Source organism: Barbus barbus, assembly GCF_936440315.1.
Source record: "Barbus barbus genome assembly, chromosome: 14".
In the NCBI taxonomy this organism is placed as follows: domain Eukaryota; kingdom Metazoa; phylum Chordata; class Actinopteri; order Cypriniformes; family Cyprinidae; genus Barbus; species Barbus barbus.
Window position 1 is genome coordinate 8,818,642 of NC_136742.1, and position 21,989 is coordinate 8,840,630.

At 38.3% G+C, this 21,989-nt stretch overlaps 1 protein-coding gene across 1 annotated transcript; it reads right to left on the minus strand.

The window, feature by feature from the left end:
* Window positions 1-2,185: 2,185 nt before the first annotated feature.
* LOC306879893 (homeobox protein Meis2-like) lies at window positions 2,186-20,592 on the minus strand. Its single transcript, XM_079433126.1, has 14 exons — window positions 20,410-20,592; window positions 18,334-18,909; window positions 17,965-18,197; window positions 17,404-17,545; window positions 17,212-17,262; window positions 16,729-16,779; window positions 16,477-16,623; window positions 14,764-14,878; window positions 9,137-9,276; window positions 7,182-7,258; window positions 5,300-5,358; window positions 5,126-5,215; window positions 4,922-5,008; window positions 2,186-3,224 (listed from the first exon to the last, which is right to left on the minus strand). Exons 2-13 carry the CDS (start codon window positions 18,349-18,351, stop codon window positions 4,950-4,952), a joined length of 1,182 nt encoding a protein of 393 aa, XP_079289252.1. The 5' UTR covers window positions 18,352-18,909; window positions 20,410-20,592; the 3' UTR covers window positions 2,186-3,224; window positions 4,922-4,949.
* Window positions 20,593-21,989: the final 1,397 nt, after the last annotated feature.

A 21,989-nucleotide genomic window follows, 5' to 3' on the forward strand; every position in this document is an offset into this window, starting at 1 on the left:
AAATTTAAACACCAATCCTTCTGACTGTTCTGTAACCAGGGGATAAACATCTCCTCACGTGGACCAGGTTCTCACCACGACCACTCAAGAAATCCAGAGAGAGGACATATACACAATAGAAATTGTGTTTGACATGTTAAATTCAGCGGGTCCGGACAAGTCCTTGGCTGTAGTCAAAGCGAGATGTAAACTATTGCTGAATTGAGTAGGGGTGTACGAAATTGCTGCTGCCATGACAAGCTGATTCGTAAAATGATTATTGCCATAATTCAGTTATAGACTGTGATTTCATGATTTAAGATGTTATTGCACCTAGTTGCACCAGTTGTGATTACATTTATGGCGCGATGACACACCATTAGAGACCATCGCTTTTGTTTCAGTCATAACATTCACTTCAGTTCAGATTTTACAGCAGGACATGGTTCCAAATCAATGCTGAGGGAAACCAGCCAGAGAGGAAAACCCAAGAAAATCTCCACAAATCTGTGAGCCAAAATAAAGAAGAGAAAATATTGTGTTCTAGTAAATAGAAAAAATGAAAAAGCCCACAAAAAGTATGCCTATATATATATATATATATATATATATAGCCTACACACACACACACACACATATATACAATGCCTACATATTATTAAGGCATATTTATTAATTTACTTATATTAAGTCCGTTTCGTATTTTTAGGCAGGTTCAGTGCAAGACATTTTCGGCGTCTTCTTTTACGCCGCAGAGTAAATAAATATTATTAGCTGGGTGTGGATTGTTAAGTTGTATCTTTTTACATTATACTCAGTGTTTGAAGGATGACCCATATTTCATTAAACTGCGCTCTTGTTTCCGGCAGCTTTCACAACGAATTTATCTCTGACCAAGATAAACACACTCAGCATTTTGAGTTATCTGTATCAACACTGGCTGTGCTCGAGACAATAATGCAGCTTTAAACGTGTTTATATTCCAGATGTAAACTTTTATTTATTTTACAGAAACACATAAGCTTAATCTTTTTCTCAACTAGCCTATGTTGGAATTCCAGTATTTCTATAAAACATAGAAAAACATTTTTATAAGCAGCTTATAATAGCCTATGATTTAAAACAGCAAGAACAATTCAATGTTTGGTTTAATAAAAATGTAAGATGTTTTATGAGGTGAAACCCATTTTATAATACCCAGTCGCCACATGTTCCGTCCGTATTTTCTAACAGAAGTAGCCTTCCTGTACACACAGGCTATTTTATGGCGTCTTGAACGAATTGTGCACTAAAACTAGCCTTTTATTTCCAAACAAGTAGCCTATATGTGGATACGTTAAGCAGTCGACATAAACAGAAGGAGAAACAAAACAGATTGGAAGGTCTTATTAAAATAATTCCATTATCGAAAGGAATGAGATGAAACGCAAGGGCATTGGGCGTCGCGTTATTGCAGGTATTGTTGTGCCTGTGGCTTCTCCTCCAGCTGCGTAATTCTCCTCATCAATACTGCAGTGAGATCGTTACGCCGCTGACATTGATAAATGACCACCAAACTACAGCATTTTCTCACCAGTACTGCAGGCTAGAGCAACACAAACTGGAGGTCGAAAAAAGCAGGAGCAGGCTTAGCTAAGATATCAAACAGCATGAGAAAAACCATTTGAAAATGTCACCGCGAAATTGCGTTTTAAAGATGCTGGAGATGAAGAAGTGCGCGGGGCTTGTGTTTCTGAAAAATTACACGCGGTACAGCCGCCTGATTTGGAAATATTGAATTAATGTGATTTATTTCTGCACATATTGCCACAAACGTTTTACAATAGAGCTCTACACAAATTTTAATACCTTCTTGGTTTTAGGGAGTAGAGTACAGTTATGAAATTATTTCGTATGCCTATTTATACAGTATTAAAATTCTCAGTTTTGTAGCCTGTAGTGATTTATTTTATAATTGTTTGATGCACACGTCTGATATTTATCTAAAGTCATTTTTGAGATGACTCGTTCGCGTTTCATTTTTCTTTTAAACGGACACGTTATTTAATGATTAGCCTATATAAACACGTTGTAGCACTGTTGCATTTTATGTGCACAATAAAAAATGTTATATACAGCCAACATTAATTTTAACTGCATATCGCGTCATCGATTCAAAAAATAACAAGAACAAATAACAAGAAATAACATTCAAAGCAAGAGATTTAACATTTTGAAAATGAAGCATTTATTACAAGAATTCGACTTTTGACTGTGTAGAAATACTGTACTGCTTTAAAAGACTCCTAAAAGGAAAATGGACAGAGCGGGAGGATCGATCAAACTTATCAGTACATCAACAAACATATAATCGACTTTTTCCATAGAGAAAAGCAAGAGTGAGAACGGACCAAAATGTACAACAATATCCCATCTCGACTGAATGCCTATTTGACATTGATGTGTTTTACAAATAACATTTACATAATTATGTACAATGGAACATCTCTAGTGGTTTAAAAACTCCTCCAGGCATATTTAGCCTTACAAGAGCACTGTTGCTCTCCAAAACGACAAATAAACGCACAACTCATTTCCAAAGCGATGCTTTTCAAAACATCTCATGTGGGGAAGACTTTGTGGTTTCACATACTGGGATTTGTGTCAGATGTGTGCCATAATGATCCCATCAAGTGGTTTCATTTCCATCAAACTTTGTAGAATCATAAATGCAAAGGTCTAAAAACTAGTTAATGACACAAACCGAAACAGAATATTTCCCAAAAGAAAAAAAAATCATCATACACTCACATTTCAGTTCTTGAGGGCTTTTATCATCTTTTACTATATTCCACCGTTAATTGCGTTTAATATGAGCGTGTGTGCACTTGTGCATGAGGAGGTATGGAATATTTGCGTCTGGGGTGGCCACTCTATGGTTGGGCAAAAGTGCACAAATGGTGTGGTCCCCGTGCTTCTTGACGGTATAACAAGAATAAATAAATAATTTAAAAAGAAAAGATCTCCAATTGTCTTTTCAGAAGTCTCTCTTTTGGCACAAATGCTTCAAGTCTGTTTTTGTAATGTTGGTGCTCCTGCAGACAGGCCTTTGGCTGGAGATATGATGGCCAGATAATGAGGGGTCCGTGAGAGATTTGGGAGGTCTCGTGAAGACAGGAGGTGATCGGACAGGGGCTTGTGAATGTGACGTGACTCCTCATGCTTCTGGCCAGCACTGGGACTATTCCTGAGGCCACCATCAAAACCTAAAACACAGAGTGAAAAATACAATATTAAGAGATTTATTCACTAACACCCACATTGTGAAAGCATTAAAGGAATATGTTGATTATCAGAAAAAAAGTATTTAATTATGTCCCTATTTGTTTTTTAAATAAGCACAAATCTGGGTGACAGTAAGGCACTTGCAATAGATGTGAATCTGTGAATGCTAAAATACTTTTTTTTTTACTTTTCAGCTGTACACTGCAAAAAAACAAAAACAAATATAGTGTAGAAACTATTTTCAAAAAATTTTACATATTGAATTAAATATGAAAATTTGAAGTAGAAAGACTGAAATAGTATGTTTTTGTAAAACACACTCCAATAAAGTCCAATGAAAATAAAAAAAGTGTATAGCCACAAGATAAAGACAAAGCATGTTAATTTGATTTTAATTTGAACAAATTGATAATAACCTTTTCTGAGTAAATTTTACCATTAAGTGTCAACATGTAATGTCTAAAACCCTAAAACAACCCTTAAAAATGACTATTTAAAATTGATTTACAGCTAAAATAATAGTAATATATATTTTTTTAACAAAAAAAATCAATTTAAGTGCTTTTATGAAATTATTTCAGTTTTTAAATTCTCCAAAAAATGGGCAAATTCATAATAAAGGTTGCTAAAAGAGGTGGTGGTGGGCGGGTTCACTGTGATGCCATTTTGGAAACATTTTGCTTCCTAAAATAACCACCTTTTTAATCTAAAGAACCCTCACTGAACCTGTTATGCAATGTAAAGATTCAGTGACGAAGTTCTTTATGGAACCATTAATTCAAATAAAGGACCTTCATTTTTAAGAGTGTATAAATGCCTTACTGTATCCTCAATTTTTCCTTTATTTGTATTTATATTTAAAGAAATAGATTTTTTTTTTGTGATTATCAACCATAAATGCTGTCGATTAAAGTTAACTTGTACTCAATTCAAAATATTTCTTTGAAAAAAAACACACACCTGCCTCTAAAATCATAAATGTGTCTCTATCCGCTTTACACAGGAAAACAGATCTTCATAATGATCCCAACGATCCACTAGCATATGGTGTTTAACCAGAGTGAATTAAGGACGGGGAAACATTCCTCTAAATGACGCAATTACAGTAACGACTCGATGATAATTCAATCAAAAAAAGGTAGGATTAAATAGTCTGGAAATTATTTAGTCTGCGTGTATCTTGCAAGCCGGAGCTCCTGATATCTCTATGTGTCTGAGGCTTCGGTGGGGGGTGTTAACCTCCGCTCACCTCCCCACTCCTCTCCCTTCATTAGCAGAGGATGAGGTTGTTATTTGAGAGGAAAGGGCTGTGTTGGCACGATTGGAGAACTGGATGCGGTGCCTATTTACATATAAAGAGCTCTATTAATCAAGGTAAGTGTCATTATGGAGGGGCTCATTGGGCAGCACAGTGTGGGTATTAAATAAAATTCTCCATGCCAGGCCGCCCCCGGCGAGCGATACGTCTTGATTTGTGGACTGTCAGAGACAGGCAGCGAAGATAGAGCCGGGGAAAGAAAGTGCGTGTGCGTGCGTGTGTGTGTGTGTGTGTGTGTGTGTGTGTGTGGGGGGGGGGGGGGGGGTCGTCGGAGAGAGAATTGCCACCATAATCAGATTTCACACACCGAGTGAAAGGAGAAAGAGAGGGGATGTTCTAAGTACCAAAGCGTTTCCTTACGTTTATGGTTTGGGAAGCGGGGAGGCGTTTACATGTAGTGCCACTGTCCATCCATACCCATGTTCATACCCATTCCTCCCATGGGACCTGCGAGACGGAGACAGAAAATAAAGAACAATAAAACACATGCAAATGCTTTCAACATTTTTATAACAGCACTAAAAATGACTAACGTGCAATTATTATTATCAAAGTGCAACTTACCGCCAGGTCGGAGACCCATGTGTTGTTGGCCGTCAAGCACAAAGCCGGCCATAGGCTGACCATCAGGGCTGTAAGCGGTTCCTTGACTTACTAAACACACAAAAACACAACATATATGTGATATATGCACAAATTGTGATTGTAAAGATGGTTTAAAATAAGCCATCACTTTACCTGCTCTGTTAGACTGATCAATCATGGGTTGCACGATTCTTCTTCGAGCATTGATAAACCTGTCAAAGAGAAGACAGCAAACACATTTATTAATCTATTTATATTACTGACCGCCCACAGTATATTTTACTCTTATTTAAACACTCTGGACTTTTACTACTGTGAGCTTTTTGCTATGATTTACTGCAAAATATCCCTTAATGCAGTGCGATTTCTCCTGGGCTTTTGGGTTAATGGACCTGTCAGGAGTCCACAAAAAAGCTAATGTACTGTTTTAGCGCCAGACCAAAGCAATAGTCTAATTTATAATGTAAACAAGCAGAGGTTTTGTTAATAAAGAGATTTTAACACCTTTTACAAATTGTGTGCGAGAAACTTTCCGTTTTAACGGTGAATTTTAGAGTAGCAGACAATAAAAACATAGTTTTATTTGATTTGTGGTGTATTTTTCCTTTTCTCAGCAGTCTAAAGATAACCCCTGTTTTTAAGACTTGCTTTAATTGTGCTTCTTGCTGCAATATATTAGCGAATCAAGTAAAGGGGTCATTGCTCAATAAATATTCAATTGATATAGCATTGGCCTAGTAGCCTCAGGGTATGATTAGCCTAACTGCTTTTCAGACACTAATATGCTTCAGCAGCCCGTAACTGAGAGGTAGGAAATGCCCCTGACATGCACTGGGGGAAGGAATTACTCATAGACAATGAGTCTTAGCCAAATGTTTGTGAATACCTTATTTTGTTGCAGTAAACACATGATAGCATATGTTAAAATAATTTGAAAACAAAGCTAATATAAAAATTACAACCGGCTCAAAAATGTATTGTAAAGTAAAACATTTCTGATGTTTACTGGCAATGTTTATAGATATCAAAGTTGTCTGCTAAAGAATAGTGTTGATTGTAGTAGTGTATGTTATCCAAAATGAATGTTAATATGACAGTATATGTTATAAATTAAGTAAACATAATAACATTTTCTGAATTGTGTGGTGTAAATGCGTACAGAATTAAAACTTAATATTGAAATGTCATGAAAAAAAAAAACTAAATGTAAAACTTAATTCTAAAAACAAAGTAATATATATATATATATATATATATATATATATATATATATATATATATATATATATATATATATATATATATTAAAGTCAAAATTCTTCTGATGTATTTAGGCAGAGATATTTTGAGTATGCTATCAAAAATTAAAATTTTATTATGAAAGTATGTCTAAGTATCTAAGTTCTATGGTTTAAAATGCATACAGAATTAAACAAATGATTGATGCAAATGTCACGTAAATTTAGATTTGCAACTTAAAACGTAAATTTAAACTTAAATTTAAAACTTGAGATTTGAGATTATTACGATTTATATTGGCAATGATAATAGATACCAATTGTCTGCTTAAGAATATTGTTGATTTGAAGCCATATGGAATTTTGCTATCAAAATAAATTCAAACCAAATATACAGAAAAGGTCCTTTCAATCTGTAATCCTCCATATCATACATTCACATTCTAAAGATGAGAGAATGAGAGTGTCACATTTTTGTGTAATCCAATAACAAACAAACACGATGGTTACAAAATGAATAAGCGTTCAGGAGAACTCTGGTGACCGAACAGCATTCTCCAACATAACATTTGACATCTTTTCTAAAAGTCCCTCTGAGACACTGGGCAAACCTCATCATTGCTTCTATTCTTACTTTTATTTGTCTCATTGGGGCTTTGAACAGCGTCTAATAATAGTGTGAGAAATCAGGATCACCGGACTTGAAATGGTAATGTTACAGAGATCCCTAACCCTGACTTCTAAGTGCTGAGAGGTCAAGCTGGCAAGTCAAAAGTCAAAGGTCAAAGGTTACTCACCAGTTATTCACTTGTAAGATGGTGAGGCCTGTGTCCTGCGCTAGCTGCTTCTTCTGCTCTTCGGATGGGTAGGGGTGCTGCAAGACAGAATCAACAAGAAAAATTATATTAAAATGTAAAAAACATCTGCAGTTAATAACACTGCTGATCACTGTAACACTGATCCATAAAGCGATAATGAATGGAACATGCAAATGTCTTCATTTTTTACAGTTATGTATTTCTCCTCGCAGTCTGCATCAATAAAGCAAATTAAGATGACCTGACTTTTTCTTAAAAACAAATCTGTTTAAATGACTAATGACCTCAAGCATCAAGTCTACACGCCCCATGTGAGACTGCGGGCAAAAACGTGGATCCCATATGACTCTTTCAGGAAATTACATCATTATGTATGATAGACTTCCCATATGCAGCCCCGAGTTCGAGAATTTCCCTGCGTCTCATTGGCTGAGTGCTCGTGGTTTTGTTTGACATTATTTGACATTACTTGACAAATGATCGAGTGGGTGTGAAAGAGAGACAATGGAGAGTTTTGTTTAGGGTTGAATAGGGCTTGGCCCTTGGTGGCCCCGCGGTGGCCCCTGGCCCCTGATCCTCTTGCTCTCACTGTGAGTGCAGAGGGAGGGCAGCAGATGGCAGGCAGGGGTGAATGTATAGACAGCGCAGGATCGTGGGTTTGCACCAATTTTGGCGCTGTCACGGCCTCACCTCCCGTGGTCAGTGGTGAGGGATGAGTCCTGTTACATGACTCGTTCCCTCTCTCTCACACACTGACGGAGATTTCCCTGCTCACCTCCTGGCTTTCTAGCTGTCATTGTGCTGATGAATGACTGTAAGCTCTGCCCCTTTTCTACACAACCCAGTGACGGTCGACTGCGAGCTGTGCTCTGAGATCCATCTCTAAACTCTTATCACAAAGCTCTCAGCAGGTTGCGCTGCGATTGTTCACTAAAGTTTAGTGAGGAACCTACGTGTTCAAAAGATTGAAGCAAGCTCGCTTTCAAAGAATCACTCATATTTGCACTAATTCCACTTATGTCTGTTAAGAAGCCCCCTCCTCAACCCCATTTGCATGCCAAAGGAGATCTCTCTATCTCGTCCCAGTGCAACTAACAGTTATAACTGTAATGTTCCACTGAATCTTAATGTTCCACCTTTCTTTAAGATTGGCAGCACAGGGGGTCTTTATCGCGGACCACTGAATAGGTCACAAAAGATGGAGGCTTAGACCATATGTAAGAGCCCCCCCATCTCAAACGTCGCACACTGGCTCAAAGTAGAACCCGACAAAACGTAATCCTGCAGCTTTCATTCAGCCCGACCCCAAATGAATGCATGATCGCTTGGGTGTTGCAATGGGGGCCATTCAGAGGCCAAAGTCCCCTCTAACACTTTTTTTTCGTCAGAGGACACATCCTGCAATGGGAAACACTTTTGCTTCACAAATCGCTCTGAAAAGAAGCTGGGAACAGAGAGAGGATAATTCAATTAGGCGCTCCTTTTTTATCTCTAAACTCTAAAGGTGGGTAAAAGGGAAAGGATTACTATGTGTACAGGACCTGTGTAGCCCTTAGAAAGTGCTGGAATTCTGAAAGAGAATGGAAAACAGGAAGATGCTAGAGAATGGTGGGAATTTGAGGAGGTGGACAAGTGTAAATGTGTCGAAATTCGAGGAGGTTGAGAACGCCACAAATCAACCCAAAACCAGCAAGTTCTGGGGAAACGTACTCAACCCCTGGGCGAATAGGGCCCTTGGTTTTGACAAGCGAAATACATGGGAGGGCCGAGAGACAGATAATAACACACCCTGCTAGTTTTAATGCAGTTTGGATGCAGGTCGCTGAGCTGAGAACAGTGGAATTGAACTAATTCACCAAGAGACGTGGTTGGACACTCTGGCCCGTTTTCCAAAGACTTCCAACTTCCGAGCGGAAGATCTGAGAGCATCTTACCGTGAGATGCTGGAAGAGCCACGCCCGCATAATGTTGGTCGCCACTTTGGGGAAAATTCCTCTCTTCTTCTGCCGTTTTTTGTCTTGGTCGTCCTCGTCCCCTGTTCCCGGAGATGCCAAGCTGTTATCCAAGCCATCTCCTGATAAACAACAGCGTGAAAGCAGGGCGAAAGAGAGAAAGCAAAAGAAGAAAGTCACTTTAATGAGATAAAACATCACCTTCAGTTGTTTATTCAGACCGATCACTAGTACCACTCACAAACACGATGTGAAAGAGCCACGCAGGGGGGCTTGTTTTGATTAGCAACAGTAACACAAGGACCGCGGCGAGCAGGAGTATCCATGCAGTGAGAGGGAACGCTAATCAACGGAGCGAGATCTCTCCCGCTCTCTCTCGCTGTCTCAATGTCAGAAATCTTGAGGAAAGCTCTGCACCAACCCCAGTGCTATTAATTCAATGTGAGTTCTGTCTTTGACAAGGGGTAATGAATGTCCAGGCTCTATGCTTGAATGGGGAATGGAGACTCGGCACTGCAAAGAGAATATCTGATCTGAATTAGCACTCAAAATAAAAGTCGAAAAAACTTGTTGAAAACATAAATAAAGCAAAGCCTGTTAGCGATTGTTGAGAAAACCGTGTTAGACTTTAGAAGTTAGTAACTGGTATACAGTGCAGGGACAGAACGTATGATGCTAAACCGCTAATTTACCGCTTACAGCCTCACTGCAAGACGTAACTAAGTTTAGTTAGTGGCCACGTACAAACACTGCAGCTAAATACAGTCATCGTTTTCTTTCCAAACGCCTGTTCTAAACATACACATAATATGATTAAAAGCTTATTTTAGTTATTTACTGAAGCTCATGCAATCTCTGAATCAAACCTTTGACCACAATGTTGTTAGCACTATATATAATTTGCGCTATAGGACTGAATGCTCAATTTTGTGTGTGTCTATATATATATATATATATATATATACACCTAAAATGCATTTATTATATTTATTTCATATTTATTTATATTATAATAAATAAATATATAGGTGTAAAATGTTAATATGTAATTGCATAAATAACTGTATGTAAATATGTATATAATATACATCACCTATTTGCACCTATTTAAAATAAATAAATAAATAAATACTCGTTATAATAAAATTTAATATCAAAACAAAATATGTGCTGAAGTGATTGCTTAACTGCTTTTATTAACGTTTAACGATTTTTATTTATTTTACATTGTCAAATGAGAGAAGTCGAAGCATTCATAAAAATCCTAGTTTCCAACTTGTAAATGAGAGTTTGATAATACATGTTTTCTTTTTACTATTCGAAAACTCGTAATTACGGTAATTCCGACATGAAGTGAATAAAGCATTATACTGTAAGATCAATCGATGCTTAATAAACAATGTTTCTTGAACTGTGAGCTCTCTGATAACATCAAGCCTGCTTTCATTCCATTACCATCCAATCTAGTTTAAGATCAGAGCCAGGCAGGAGGCCGCTTTTAAACTAAGGTTTCCGTCTTGTCCTCCTCCCCACCCTCCTTTCTCTTTCTTTCTTTCCATCCCTCTCTCCCGCTTCCATTAACTGTGCATCAGGCAAGATGATTTACTTTTAACAGTCATGCTTATTTTTCTTGCCCTGAGGGTAGAGATGCCTTGAAAGCCTGCCCGGAGGGTGTGTGAATAATGTATCTGAGGGACTCCTCCCCGGAGGCGGGACAGGAACCCTACTTCTCTTAAGATTGGCCCTGCTGTGTCTCCTTGTTTTTGGGGATGCATCAATCAAAGGCGACTGTATGCGCCATATTCATGCATTAATATTTCAGTTAATGAATAATGACATTTGAATATAAGAAGGGGGGTGGTAGATGGACTTCAGGCTGGCTGAATAATGCCGTAATCAAAATGCAAGTCAAGGGCAGGGCAGTGGTCTCACACTGTCTGTCTCTACACAACACAGACTGCTGTTTCTTCTCATTATGCTTTCAGGAGTTTGTATGTTCACCACCGACTTAACTGCCTCAGAGAGGAAAGGGTTTATTGTGAATATGAAGAAAAATTATTTATAGAAAGTATTATGTTCTGAAAGGGAAAGAAAAAGTATAAACAATAAAGAGAAAATAAAATAAAATGAAATAAAAAATAATTTTATGAAGTCAAATATAAAAATGTTAGTGAGACTATTAATTTGGAACAATTTAAAAAGAAAAAAATATCAGAACTAAGAAAAGAAAAATCAAATAAAATCAAATCAAATCAAAACATAAACAAAGTGAGGTTTTCAGTTTGTATCAAATTCAAATAGCAAAAAAAAAAAAATTAACAACACTTGATAATATTTAGTAATACACTATTTAGTTCTATACTTTGTGATATTTTATATTAGGAACGATTTAAAAGGGAAGAAAAATCATAAACATGAAAATTAATATTCTAATAAATTAGAAAATAAAATAAAATAGATGTTTTAAGTGTGTTAATGAAAATCAAATATCAAAAAGAGAAAAAGATAACTATAAAATGGAACAATAATGTGTAAATATGTGATGTGATGTTTTCCTTGTGTTTATGAAAATCATATTTCAACAAAAGAATTGAATGTAACACATGAATTAAAAAAGTAAAACAATAAAGAAAAGAAAGTAAAACTGAAATGAAACAATATAAAAGGAAATGTAGGAAATAAGAAAAAAAATAAACAAGTTTTCAATTTATAAATATAAAATATGTAATATGTGCTAGAAACAAAAAAAGTATAAAAACTGACTTTTAGGGAAAAAAAGTGAAAGGTGAAACTAGAGTAAGATAATAAAGGAAAGGAAAGGAAAGGAAAAGAAAAGAAAAGAAAAGAAAAGAAAAGAAAAGAAAAGAAAAGAAAAGAAAAGAAAAGAAAAGAAAAGAAAAGAAAAGGGCAAAATGATAGATAAAGAGAGCTGGGCGAGATCCTTACATCTAAGGAAGACTCATACTCCCCCTTCTCCTTGAGCCTCTCTCCTCCTGTTCCAGAAAACCAAGGCCGCAGGGCTGATCCAACCCGACGCTAATCGCTTCTGACTGTTCCCTGGCAACTTGGCCCATGCGGCCTGTGTGACTGCACTCTCCTTAAAGGCTGCTGCTCTCTGTAGCTCCCTAAGCCCTACCTCACTCCTCGAACCCGGAGTCTGCACGCGCAGCACAGAGGGGGGCCAGAGCAGCCTGGAGGAAGGCTGGAGTAAGCCCTCGGGCTGTTTAGGGAAAAACAGCACCCTAAGACATAGAGAAGAAGAGGCTTCTAGTTTCCTTTTTTTTTACTTTCCCTCATACGTATAAAGCAAAACTTCTGAAGGGGTTCTGCGGAGATATGCATATAAAACAAGTCCAATTTTTCGACCGGTTTCCCACATCCTTCAAGCCGACCCTGACAGCATCCGTGTCACATCACGGTACCTTGAGCATCTGAGAGATGACAAGATCCAAAGCTAAAACGCTCTGCGTTGTTCTGATGCTGATAATTAGATGAACTGGAGATAGATGAATGTCCTGGAGACAAAGGGGCCCGGCGCAAACTAGCCGGGTCTGATGACTGCCACCCCGCACGCATCACAGAATAAATCCTGTTTGCTTGCTTAATGAGCTCACCATGACCTCAATCTATCACGAACTATACTTCTCCAAAGGGGCCATAATTCTGACTACTGGACGCAACAGACTGGATAATTACTGGACGAACGCAGATGATTTTGTTCTCGCTAATCGTTTCACTTAAAGCATATTGATTAGATGCTCTTATCCTCTTGTCCCCCGTGGCCATGATATGATCTGGAGGACCACGGGATTGGACCACAGTTGGATGGTATTGACGGCTAAAACGCAGAGGCATTGGCTCTTGACACTTGTTGTTGGTCCACTCTGCTTCATGCTGGGATTTAACCTCCACTGAAGGTTCAGATATAGATGTAAACATCCTGTCTCAGCCTGTGTCTTTCAGCAGCCTTCGAGGTGAACACTGGCCTAGAACGTCCTGCAGCTTCCCTTTGTTCCCTTTCTGCCTTTGTGATGGACATTCCTAGGCTCTGCATTCCCACCAACATGCACATGTTTAGGATAGCTGTGGAAAAACCCCCACGACCATCCCAAACTCACCCTGAGGTGAGTCAGCAGTTCTTAAAAACATTCGGAGCACCCCTCTTTTCTTCTTAACCTAGCATGAAAGTTTCTAAACAAGAGCAACTTCTACTGATGTGCAAGCAACAAAGGCACCCCCCTACAAGAGACAGGTGCTTTGAAGAGCCCCAGTAATCCTTTGGACTCGAGTTTGGGTGACTGACGTAACACCCCCTGTTCACTTGTAATGGAAAAGGTGTTTGCTTTACCGATCTCTTGAATGATAAAGGGAGGAACACCGATCCAAAGTGGCTCCTGGAGGAGCAGCAGGTAGATGTCCCTGATCCTAACCCAAGCTCTGCCTCTGATCACCCCAGATATCAACCCTCTATTGTGAGCAGTATTTGAAGTGCTCTGTCCTTCAGGCCGGCAGGGGTCATTCCTCTTCCCCTTCTTCAATGCATGCTCTTTGGGGTCAAAAGGCCGTGGGTCTTGGATGTCCCCCCACTGTTGTTTAAAAAAAAGCCTGGTGTGGGGAAAATGCCGCCACCCTGATGCTTTTTTCTCTTTTATACTGACTAGCACTGCAGAAACACTACTGGCATTGCTGCTATGCCAAACATTTTAAAGATGTCTTTCACACTGAGGCTGAATTGTCAAAGAATAACAATCTGGTCGCTGGATTTTGGTTCTGGTTTCTCTTGTCTTGCAGAACATCCTGCTATTGTGCTGCATAATGGTCAGGCTATTGATGTCCGATGGTTAAAAGGAGGTGAGAAACCCTGAAGGCTATTTTAAGTGAAGCAATTATACCAAAAACAGAAAAAAAATAATTAAATAAAAATTCCCCCAAAAGGTAAACAGCGTTAAAGGACAATAAATATGGAGTGGCAGGTCGCAATATAAATTAAGGAAAAAAAAAAGTGACATGCAAATGGAAGATCCGGTAAATTAAATTAGACCCTTAACCTTTCAAGAACATTAAACACCTATTGTGTCCACAGGAAAATCGTAAAACCAGCTCAGCGAACCATCACAATGATGAGACGAACAATGACACATGACTTTGATTAGCAAACACTGTTTACACCCATAGGCATTAAAAAATATGAATTTAAAAGATTAAATTCTGCAAAATACTACAGAGAATATGTACAATATAGTGGCAACCTGTAATTGTTAGCTGTCTAACCTGTTTTTTTTTTTTTTTATAAATTCAGTGATATTTAATAACTCTTTTGACTTGAATAAAACCAATTAAAATGTTTAGGCATTTTTTCAGTATATAATTTATAAACATAATTTAAATGAGTTAAGATGACAGCAAAAATATGACAGTGCTAGTCTTTTCAACAAAACATATTATGTTTTAGGTTGATTCAGATGTCAGCATTTTTAGGTTACCCTTATGTATACACATAATTTAAAATCCAACCTCAAGAGAAAATACTACTTGAAGCCTGGATTACAAATTAAGATGACAGCATAAACCGTTTTTAACAATGCATATTATGATGTAATAGCAAATACCTAGTTCGCTGCTGTTGTCTCCGCTCTGAGAGGCATGTCCCCCGCTGGAGGGTCCTGGGGTGCCGACTGAGGGAGTAGAGTGAGCGTCGTCCATGTCTCTCCAGGACGCTGGATTCTGAGGTTCAGGTGCATGCACATCCAGAGATCGAAGGGTGAGAAAAGAAGCCCACATTAGTAATGCTATCACATACACATGCTTTTTTAAATCAGCAAGTTTTTAACATCTAGTTACCATGTCTGTACTGAAATATTAGTCTGATTAAATTAAAGATAGCAAAAACGCACAATCCAGACAAATTAGGAATACTTTTCCGAACACTAGACCTATATGGACCCTCAACCAGGGTAACTGCTTCTCCTGATGTCCGACCGTAAATGCTTACAAGAAACCAGCGGCGTCCCCTTTTTATCCAGAACAGGGTACAAAGCACTTAGACAGGCTCAACATGAAGGCAAACAGCAGCCGTTCCTCTTCAGGCCCTTAGCGTCAGCTGTTTGCCTGATGGTGATCAGCTAAAGAGCTCTAAGAAAGGCCAGAATAAGCTCTTACAACAATAAAGCTGTGTGAATAAGACCCTTCACTGTTTTCTCATTAGGACACACAAAAGCAGTCTGTGGTTTTGTGTGTTTAGGTGTGTGCGTGTGCTGTTAATAACGTTTCAGAAGGCCACTGTCTCCCTTCATCACCTAATTCAAATTGTTTTGTGTCACACGGCACACTTGTAAATCGATAAGACATTACAGGAGCGTCAATAAAATATTACAGTTATCATCAAGTGTACAAAGGTACATATTCATCAAATAAATTTCAGCTGACCAAGTGAAGGTATGACGGTTAGGCCTTCAGATCTAGTGCATGGATGGGGAAAGTCATCTAACGTTTTACATGATGGAAAATAGAAGGACTAATGTAGGAACTATTATGGGTGTTTAAGTGTTCTAAGCGGCTGATTTATTCTGTATTTTTAATATAGAGAAAACCTCTCTCTCCCATTTTGACCTGGAACAGAACTAAGCAGAATGTAAAGCTCTGTTCTTCTTAATTCTGTGGTTTTGTTCCTGTGACAAGGGGTGGTGCGTTGATAATAGGAAGCACAACTGTAAAGAACACACTGTTGGTCTCTGAGTGAAAAAAAGACTCCCCTCCTGCTTGACAATAACAATCCAATCAGTTCAAAGACAATAGCACATTCACGTGCAAATGTAACGTTGATCATTAGGGATAACAGAGGGCTGGACAGTGGGAGTGGGGGGGGGGGGGGGGGGGGCCTGACCCTTAGCAACACCTGCACCCAACACGACGGGCTTCATCAACATGATCATCATCATCAGACCTTTTCTAAAATAAGATATGTCCTGGGGCAACGCCTTAATGAGTCATATCAGTGCAAAGAGAAATGGATTTAGATAATGTTGTTTAAATAAATTAACATATGCAACTAAGTAATTACTCCTCTTTCTTTCTTACTCTCTCTTTATAACTAAAATATATTGTGGAGATGACTAATGGAGGAAGCTAAAAAGACAAAAAGGCAAATACATGGCTGAGGCACTACAAATGTTAAGGTTAAAAAATAAATGGCTTTTTTTGCTCTCACTTTTTTGGAAATCTCACTAATGCGCCTTCATAAATTGCCTGTATTGCAAATACAAACAGCTCCACTGTTTAATTGGCCTGTTTTATGATGTCATAGAAAGCCAATTAAAACTCACGTGATCTGCGATATTTGTCGAGGATCCTGAGAGGTCGTCAAAGTCGGACTTGCATCCATCCCGTTCATCAATTACAAGGTCAATAGGCATTTTGCCCTTCAAACAGCTAATATACCGATGGCAGAAGTTGTCGCAAAGCTCGTGCACCTGATTCAAAACCGGAAAAAAAAAAGTTTGTGAATTTGTTTGTTATTCGAACAATATAAAATTATAATAGGCTAATACAAAACGATAATAAAATAATTAACATACCTTTTCGAGTTCTAAAAGATGGAATCGTAATACTTGTATTGACTGTATCATCTAAGGGATGAGCAAAATAATGCATGAAGTATTTGAGCAAAAATACCAACATTAACAACAGCCAATATTGATAATAATAGTAATAATAATAATAAGAATGGGTTAATAATAATATTAAGCTAATAAAAAAAACATCAAAACATCAAACATCGTTGGTTATTCTATACGCGCGAGAAATCACACTCGAATCAAAAACTTGGCACATCTGATATTGTGTTGGCTTTGTGATGTTATGACAATAGCAGAAGTGTAAATAGGTTCCTCTAGAGACGATGCTTCGAGGGAGCCCAGGGCAAAGACCCCCACGCCCTCTGATAAAACGCGGCCTCATAAATCACTAAAGCTTCCTTTCTTTCCCTCAAAGAATCCTCACATGGAGCTTTGAAGCGACTTTACCTGCAACAAAATCTGCGCGAAACATCTCACACTTACCAAATTGTCCAACTCTGGATTAGAAGAAAATAACGGCTTCTCTGCCCGAATCTGTAAAAAAATTCAGACAATTTTTTTTTTCAACAAATACACCAAACGCAACTAGGCTAACAGTTTTAGATTTTCAACCAATATTGACCGAATTTTTATTTAAACCGTTATAATATACATCTTTTTCAATCAATAAGTCACCTGTTTGGCAAACACAGCGATGTCCTCGTTAAATGAATCGGATGAGCACACATCTCCTCCAGCGACTCCAGGCTCTCTCGGTGTGCATGTGGCCAGCTCGCACTTCTCAAACACCAGCGCCAGAAGCGGAAATAACGGGTGCCTTCAATATTCAACATAAATATTTGCATAAACTTACAGATCAAAACACTATATCAATAACCGAGCAATTATTCTGATGACAGTATTGGAGTTTTATTGCTACTTGCATTGCTTTGACGGCCACATATAGTTGCATTCGGTTAGATAGTGACTAAACGCGCTCTATATATATTTTTTATATACATAAAGTATTATTTTAAACTTCAAATATGCAGCGCATTATTTACATGTCACGGGTTAATTTACTATATGCTTAACCATCAGATATTATTCTTTAAGATCGTATACGAAAATAAATTTACTGATTGTAATAAAGCACAAATAATTGCTTTGACAAATGCGGTGCAATAATGCAGCACGCCTTTTGAACAATTAAAGATTGCGTTAACTATTGTATTAAGCATGGCTGCAATAAAGTACCCATAAATTTGGTCCTTGTCTCTTTTAAGTGCGTCGTTGACAGTCGAGCCCATGCTGCTGGGCATGATGCTGTGAGGTGCGTGAGCCCCGTAGTGCTGGTTGGCATGTGGCGGTGGCCCGTGGTTCAAATGGTGAACCTGCGGTAGGGGCCGAGGCGCGTGCGGATCCCCGTACATGGACGTCGGGACCCCAACTCCATCCATACCGCCACCATAGTGGGCAAGGTCTTCGTACTGCATCAGACAGAAACTCCATCATAGGCAACTCAAAAAAAGTAATATTTAATAGTTTATACAAATATTAAAAACAAACTATGAGCAAACTTTACGACTTAAGCTGTTTACGCGGTGGATTTGCAAGAGAACGTACCCGTTGAGCCATCAGCATATGACGCTTCTGTTGATGTTAAGTGCAAATTGTGATCTTATCCAACGAGGAAGCAATTTGAGTGATTTAATTCCTTTTGTGCATCCGGTTTAAGAGGACTGAGCTGTTGGTAATCCGTTGAGATGATAGAGCATGTCCTGTGAAGAGTTTCTGATCGCTTCCTTTTCAGCCACTTTTAGTTTTTGAGCAATTCGGCCGTATTGCCAAACGCACTCGGACGGATAGGCTATAGGCTACTTAACATATAAAACTCCGACACGTTTACCTTATATAGGTTATAAATATTTCCTTCCACTTGAACCTTCTGACTAACTAATGCAATTTACCCCTCACAGACTTCCTGAAATCAGAAGAACCTTTCCAAATTCTGGGATGTTCGTGTCTGGCATTGCAAACACTGCGAGGAAAAACTATCCGGATCTCATGGTCCCTCTTTGCGACCCACGCTTTGCCTCGACTGGGATTGTGTTGGTGATTTGGAGCAGGCTCCTCTTGAAGAGACTGAACCCCTGATGACTGAGCCTGGGAAGCGTGGTGGGTGTTACCAGCTCGACACCTCTACATAAAGCAAGAGAAAGAAGAGCGCAATGACCACGAGCTGCCAGCGAGTGTTCACATTGGATACGCGCACGGATGACGCACCACCATCCTCTGCGTTTTGTTACTAGGGGTGGAGTGTCTTTACTTTTAAAAGTGCTAAAATCAGATCAGTGCACTGGGAATGGACCTTATTTCAACAAATTGCTGAGCATCACAGCATTTGAGCCTTTGCAAATATATTTACCACAGACTATAAATTTTGACTGCTTCGTTTTTTAACTGTCGTTCAATACTTGCGCGTCACATATACAAGTTATTACATTTCTAAAGTGAAGTTAAATAAGTTTACGTTTTTCATTTTAGTTTTGTAAGTAGGCTATATAAATATGACTACAATAAATAGATTAGATGTCTTGTTCTCCTTTAGTAATGAAATAAACTGTCTAAACATGCGTTCAGTTGCATGTGAGGCTATACCTTCACGCTGTATATATATATATATATATATATATATTTATATACCTTTTTAAAAGAAACAATTGTTAATGTGTGGAACAAAAATGAATTTTAAATGGGAAACTATAAAACCCGTGCAGTTGTACATCTTCCTCTTATTCCAAGCGCTTTTGCGCATAAATGACACTGAGGGAATTCTGCAAGACTGTCTCATCATCATATATAAACGCCTATAAAGAAAACGAGATCGAGCGGGATGAAAACACAAGCTAAACTGGTGTACAGAAGCATATAATCTGTTTTGCATTTGATAATTTAAATGGACTTAGAATTGTAATGTTTATGTTGTTTTAAGCTATTATTTAAGGTTTAAAACAAAAAGCCTTATATAGGTTATTAACAAAAGAAAAAAAAAAGAGAGAAAATTGGCATATATTTTAGAATTTTATTTAAATATATAATTTGATCGGTGATACAGTGATACGAACAACAAATGTTACTTTTGGCCAAATTCTAAAAAGTATTCCCCTTATACACTCTATTAGTTTTAAACTTGTGTAATATATGTAAAATGTAATGTTTTATTTTCATTTGTTGTATTAGTCCCCGTTTATTTATTCATTTAAAAGAATGAATGCTGGCATTTGGACATTTATTTCAACATTCTTCTGAAAGCGTATTGTGAGGATGCACTGAAAAATACGGTTTAAAAATAAGACGGTTTGTTAGTATTGTTTATATTTTTACATGCATTTCTACAAACACACGCCGAGAGTAACAAATAAATTCCCATATGCACTTTTTGCAATGCGGCATTATAATAATAAATTATTTTTAATTTAGACTAACGGTAAGCGTCATCTTTAATGTCAATCTTGGTAATTTAATAAATATATTGACAATTAAAGAAATGAACAGCTTTTGCAACTAATATAAGAACTTAATTTGAATTATGTTTTTTTTTTCTGTAATGAGGCTATTTTAATTGTATTTTAATTGTAACTTTTTAAAAAGAAAATCATAAATTTGTTAGGAACATTTTCAACACGATTTTTAAACTACCTTTAAATGTCAGTGTTCTTCGCCCATGTTGGTGTGATGATAATCCGTTTTAATTTCAGAAATATTGACCTTTGCTTGACCCGTCAGGATGTGTGTTTGAGCCGCAAGATACTTTTCTTCTAGTTCTTCAGATCCAGCGAGAGTCCTACAAACCTGCCGCTGGGCTCCAGTTTCACGTGTGCTGTGCTTTCCAGCGCAACAATCAATTTCAAAGTCACTTTACCTTCTATCCCCACCTAGCGGTGCATCTGTCTTTGAAACCCCACCGTGCAAAGACTGCACGAGGAGAACGAGTTCGCGTTTGAATTCTCTCACGGGAGCCTTATGTCGATGGAAAACCAAACATATTTAACAAAAAAAGCAATAGGCGATATTAGAGTTGAATATCACAAACGCAAACACGCTCAAACGCGTGATGCATCAACAAGAAAATGCAAAACGCGATCACAAAATAATAAAGAAAAATCAACCACATACAAAAGCAAAATAAACATTGCGCGTACTTGAAAAGGACTCCGAAATAATTGCAAATATGCACTTAAATGTTCCAAGGAAAAGGATGAGAGAGCATTGCATGATGAGGTCGTTTATTTACTTTTCAGGAGAGATGGAAAAGTTCCCTCCTTTCATCAGTCTGTACATAATCTCGCGCGCCCCTCTTTGAAAAGCAGCGTGCGTGAATTATTAAAGGCATACATTTGAATTATAAATACGCTAATGATACCGACACGGGCTGAGCGCGCCATGCCCGAGGCTAAATTCTTCCGATGCACATTATTTCTTGGCACTCCGACTTCATTTCCTCTCTCCCTTCTCTTTCACTTCTCCTCCTCCTTTGTATTTCGCTCCCTGCTTACAGTGTGCATGGAAAATGCTGACTGATTCATGCTGTCACCCGGCCTGCTTTAAACTGTAATGAGTTACCATAGTCTGAGCCTGTGTGCATCCTCAAAAACCTGGTTGCACAATTCTCCTGCCAACCCCCCAAAACAAGCACACACACACAGACACAGGCCTGGCAGAGAATCAGACATCATCCTCTGCTGTCCTGAACATCATTAGCGATGTCAGGACAGGGTGAAGCGCATGCATGGCCCAAACTCTCCCTCTTTCTCTCCTTTGTGGCTGCTGATAAATATGTACATATTCGATATATGCATGTATATATGCAGGCCATGCAGGCTTCAAAATAGGTATCCGGAAGGGATGACAATATAGTGACCTGTATCTCACACACTGCACATGTGGAACAAGATTTATTGAGCACTGTCATTTTGCTGGCAAGATGCGGTGTGTGTACATCCAGTGTGTCTTCTGCAAGAGAGTACAGGAGCAGCCCTGAACAATCATCACAATGTGTGCAGGACTGGGGGAGTAAAGCCAGCGCATTCCAGCTCAATGACTTACAGCGCATGTGCTGACAGCCTGACCTCACCAAAAAAGAGATTCTCTCCAGCCTCTCATAAAGAAGCCTTATCCTCCCTCCAAAAAAGGGGAAAATGCCTTGTTCCCTAATGCTTTAATATATATATATATATTTTTTTTCTCCATACATTTGGACCCCAGTTGTTTTCATTATA

Excerpts from the sequence above, each read along its gene's own strand:
- LOC306879893 (XM_079433126.1), bottom strand. Across the intron at positions 7,259-9,136 it reads GGCTCTTCCAGCATCTCACG|CACCCCTACCCATCCGAAGA; the intron begins GTAAGATGCTCT and ends TCTGTCTTGCAG. Across the intron at positions 5,359-7,181 it reads ATCTTACAAGTGAATAACTG|GTTTATCAATGCTCGAAGAA; the intron begins GTGAGTAACCTT and ends TCTCTTTGACAG.